At 42.0% G+C, this 5045-nt stretch overlaps 1 protein-coding gene across 1 annotated transcript in view; it reads right to left on the reverse strand.

Annotated features, from left to right (window-relative positions):
• The window catches only part of adm2a (adrenomedullin 2a), a 10737-nt gene extending 9694 nt beyond the window's left edge, over positions 1-1043 (reverse strand). Inside the window, exons 1-2 of the mRNA XM_034865396.1 lie at positions 938-1043; positions 385-642 (exon numbers count right to left, since the gene is read on the reverse strand). Of these exons, the coding sequence (XP_034721287.1) occupies positions 385-479 (95 nt within the window). The 5' untranslated portion in view covers positions 480-642; positions 938-1043. The remainder of the gene's footprint in view (positions 1-384; positions 643-937) is intronic.
• Positions 1044-5045: the final 4002 nt, after the last annotated feature.

Consider the following 5045-nt stretch of genomic DNA (forward strand, 5'->3'; position numbering starts at 1 on the left):
TAATGTATATAACACTACGATTTAACCCCCAATGAAGCAGGTTAAAGTGGCCAGAAAGTGCTAATTAATCCCGGGTAAGTACTAAGCTTGCTAGCTAAATTATGCTAGGTTTTATCAAGGTTTAAAACTAGCACCATCTAATAGCCAAATGCTGGTAAAAAGTGTAATTTACTGGTAGATTTGCTTTACCCAGCAGACAAAAAAAGCCATGGTAACCTGTTGAGTGGCTGGTAACATTTTAACATTAACTAGCCATTTGGCTCGTGGATAAAAAAGTTCATTTTTAAGCCTTTTTTATCTTATTAAAGAGTATTTAGCCATTGGGAAGCGCGGAGCGGCGCCTTGCAGGATGCGTAAAAAGTAGTAATTCAGAGGGGGTCCTACCTGTTGATGTCGGGACTTGCAGCCGGCATCGCCAGCAGCTGCTGAAGGGAGACGAGGCTGATGCAATACACAGCAAGCGGGAGAAAGGACTGCATCTCCGGGGGCAACTTTAACTTTACACCCTCTCCGGGAAGGAGGGGTGCGTTCACGGACCGGGCGAAGGTTTAATCCCCACGGGTGGGAGAGAAAATGAATAGTAATGTTCCCAAAAGGTTGATGTCCAAGTCTGGCAATGGATGTTGGAGTTGTGGAGGAAACCTTTGGGGAAAGCAGAGGGAATAAAATGGTCAGTGGACTTGCTGGAGAGCCGGTGAACGTGCGCTTTTGCTTTTAATTAGACAAAGTGAGACGCTATCTGCACTGAAATCATCCCCAGGGGATTCTGCATCACTAATCCTGCTTTTTTCTTTCCGTAACAGCCATTAAACCCATGCACCACATTCAGAAAAGAAGTTTAGAAAAAGAAAACCTCAATCCATTCTGCAAATACTTCTACCTCAATCCCAAATACTTCTGTAAACTCTTACATTTGATGAATAAAGACAAGTCTTACCTTCTTGGTAGTTATGGCTCAGAATGATAACTTTAAGGTTTTTTTTCTCCTATCAATCCAAACGAGTTGGTCAAGATCAAGTTCTCCAGTGTGAATCTGAGCGCCTGGTGACATTGAGGGTTTAAATACTGAGTGGGCGGAGTCACGTGACCGCCCCTGCAAAAGGTGCTCAAACATCATTTATGTGCCATGTTGGGAAAACCCTGCATTTGATGTGGTTGGCATGGATAAACCCTGGAAGCACTTTATGGCAATTAAGACTCCACTTAAACTTGGAAAAAAAAAAAAAAACTATGGTTTTCCTTTCGATATAAGTCAGAGAGAGTCTATTCACAAAGTTATGTGATGTTGTTAAAGCTGCTAATACAGATAATAATGTATGTCAGGTTTACTATAAACAGTGTGGAACAGCATGGATTGGCTTAAAATAAGTTGTAGTGCCATCATGGGGGCAAATATAGATCACTGTAAACTGGTCCTATTAGCATGTTACAACATATCATGGTAATATTCATGATAATTATATATTTTTAGTGTTTTTCCTGATTAAAAGAGACATAAATTAGGACACGAGAGCACATATTTCGAGCAACATTGACCCCTTATTTTAGACAGTGTAAGTGCCAGATAGGATGTAAATAAAGGGGGGGAAATGTATGGAAATGCATCAAATGCACTACTAAAATGATAATACAAATCAAGCATAGTTGAAGAAAAAAAACACCATAAAATACCCCAAATACCCTCTAACCCGACCCATATCATGCTGTCTAATCAGCATCTTTATATGCCACACCTGTGAGGTGGATGGAGTACCCCGGCAAAGGAGAAGTGCTCACTAACGCAGATTTAGACAGATTTTTTAACAATACTTGAGAGAAATGAGTCTTTGGTGTACGTAGAAAAAGTCTCAGATCTTTGGAGTTCAACTCATAGTCAAAGGAAAAAGTTACGTGACGTAATCAGGAGCCAGATCGTGAATAGCCTTGCATGTAATGAGTTGAATTTGAGACGTGTATTTACTATTTTATCCATATATTACGCTACTTCTGCAAACCCTAGACTTTTGTAAACTCCTTTCAAGCACCAAAACAATTGATTTTAGGTTTGTTTTCACAAGACATTTGAGGAATATTTCAGCTTTAGGGCCAAATTATCTCTTTACACATTTCTCTGGAACAATTTTGGACGTCAGTATACAGCCAGCTGTGTTTGTTCTGGACATTTTGATATGCAAATATTCAAAAAGATATGTGGAAAATGCCCATAGACCTTAGAGGGTCAATAACATTTAAAAATGGGTTCTTCACTTAGTGAACAACCAGTATAATGTCGCTAAAATTTGAAGGATATGACAGTATCATAGTGATGTAATATGGGTTTTAAAATACCTTAAAACACCTTGAAAGGTCACAACAGAAAACTACAAGTCCCTACAGGAACATGGGCGATAGCTCAGGATGCTAAAGTCATGCAATTAGAAACTTAGTCCTATTTGGCACATCCCACCATGTACATTTTCATGTAAATAGCCACATTTTTCATGAATTTCTGCAGCAGCTTGTCTCCCTGACCCAACCCTCCCCCTATCTCTTATCACCGCTCTCAGCCAAGTGTGTAAAAAAGATAGAAGGAAATACAGGGATCTTCTCATCAAGCCCCGCCCACAGTTGCGTCATCCTGAAGCGTTATTGATGTATTTCCTGAAGCTGAGCAGTTTATCGCTGCCAGACTAACAAGCTCCTGCTAGAAAGCATTCTTTTAAACAGGCATGATTCATCAGGGAGATGTAAATCTTCCAGGGGTTGTTATAAGAGTGCTTTGTTTGCTTTGTTGGCGTCTTTCTGGTACGGAGCCCCTGAAGGGACAAGGTGAATTATTAGTTTATTCACGGGCTTCTCATGAGCGCAAGAGACTTTCACGTAAGCCGAAACCGATCTAAGGCTAGCAAAATGATGCTAACATGATGCTAACGACTGTGGCTAAATGAATATTTCACTTCACATTGTGAAATGGGTTAAAAGTAAACATCATCTTTAAGTGTGTGGACGACACTGTCGTTTTTTTAGGAAGCCGTTCTGAGGAGTTTCTCGTGAGTGAGAGATCCTTTTGCATGCTAACAAGAACATGTTTTAGTCTTCTCACTTACAGTTTGGTCCACATTAAGACCTAAAAACACCAGCAAAAGTGGTCATCATCCATTAATAGTTGAAAAATCACCCAAAAGGTCAGAAAAAGGGACAAAAACTTTGGACAAAGCGGCTAAAAAACGTCAAAAAAAGTGACCAAAGATTTGGACAAATCGGCAAAAACAGACAAAAAAGTCACCAAAAATTTGGACAAAGTGGCAAAAAGTGACGAAAAAGTGACCAAAGTTTTGACAAAGCGGCAAAAACGGACGAAAAAGTGACCAAAAATTTGGACAAATCGGCAAAAACAGACGAAAAAGTGACCAAAAATTTGGACAAAGCTGCAAAAACGGACGAAAAAGTGACCAAAAATTTGGACAAAACATTTTTTTTTTAAACGACAAAAACTAGTTGGACCAAAGTTGATTGTGAACCAGAAGGCCATATGCGGGCTGGATCAAAACCTGTGAGGGGTCTTAGGTTTGAGTTTGACACATGTGCTTTGGGGGCTCCGTTTCGTGGACATTTAACAAGTCAGTTGTGTTATGAAGAGTGGATTTCATCATCTTAGGATCATCTGTTTTCATCCCACACGGACCTGGAAACAGTTACCTCTCGGCTTGATTGTTGTAGTTTGCTGGGTTTTGGTTTGGTTCTGGGTTTTGGGTTCTGGTTTTGGGTTCTGGGTTTTGGTTCAAAATGGAGCCACTGGACAAGATAAGGACAACTCGTCCCTCTTGTTGTGGATCTCCTGCATTAGTTACCAGTGAAATACAGAATTGGTTTTAAAGGCTTGCATGGACTAGCTCCACAATACATCACTTCCCGGTTCTTCCCCTCATCTTCCTCACAACTACTCCTCTCAGTCTCCGTTACCCGTGCCCCAAAACAACAGGTGGCAGAGCTTCAGCTGGATCAGGGACGAGTCCAGGATCAGGGACGAGTCCAGGATCAGGGACGATTCCACGATCCTTTTTAAGATTGTTTTTGGGGGCTTTTCCCTTTATTTTAGTAACAGTGGATAGACCTGAAAGTGGTACAGATGGGGGGATGGCACGCAGCAAAGAGCCACAGTTTGGATTCGAAGCACTGCAGGACTTAGCCGACATGGGGCCACCGCGCATACTGGGTGAGCTAGACCCCCCCACCCTTACCCATGATTTGCCCCCCACCCTTACCCATGATTTGCAAGCTATTGACAGCACTCACATATTTATAGCGATCAAAAATTGGCCTGAATTCTCCTTTAAGTCCTGGTCCACAATGGCTTTCATCCAGGACTTGGCACCCAAATGGTGTCTGACCCCGATCCCAAGGCCTCCCCCATCCCCGTCATGCATCTGCTTTGGGCCCCCCTCTGTGGTTTTGCTGTAAACCTGCTCTGTATACGTGACTTGACTTGTTTCACTTCCATTTTTACGACAGATGGGCTGTTACAGGTCTGAACATGGAACTTACAACTCAGTTTAATGACTCACATGAGTCCCGTGCAACTGATCTCGTCCCCTTATAGAGGGTTGTTGTGCTGTGTCACGTCTCCCTCCCTCCCTCCCTCCCTCCCTCCCCCCCTCCTTCCTGTCCACCTCAATAACGTTGCTGTAGCAACCCTCCAGTGACACATTCACCTGATCCGGCCTCAAATGTGGTTACGCAACGTTAATTTCTAAGAAAGCGTGTCCAGCCAACAGCTGGTCCAGCAGGTGGTCAACAACATCCGTCCTGGTCCTGGAAAGAAGTCCATGTGCAAAATAACAGAGACTCCATGAGGTGTGAGAGTGTCTTTTTCTAAATAATTAGTCGGCCTGACACAAAAACTGCACATGCAGAAGTTGTAAAGGCCATCATGAAATCAAAAAATACAGTTTCTCGAGAACGACCTCCTGTTTATAGACTCTAGACTGTAGATATAGACTAATTGGCGGGTAACTTTAAATATCATGATCAGAAAAGTTAATTTAAAGGCCTTTTTAATAATGATT

The sequence above is a fragment of the Etheostoma cragini genome, unplaced genomic scaffold, assembly GCF_013103735.1.
Source record: "Etheostoma cragini isolate CJK2018 unplaced genomic scaffold, CSU_Ecrag_1.0 ScbMSFa_1523, whole genome shotgun sequence".
In the NCBI taxonomy this organism is placed as follows: Eukaryota; Metazoa; Chordata; class Actinopteri; order Perciformes; family Percidae; genus Etheostoma; species Etheostoma cragini.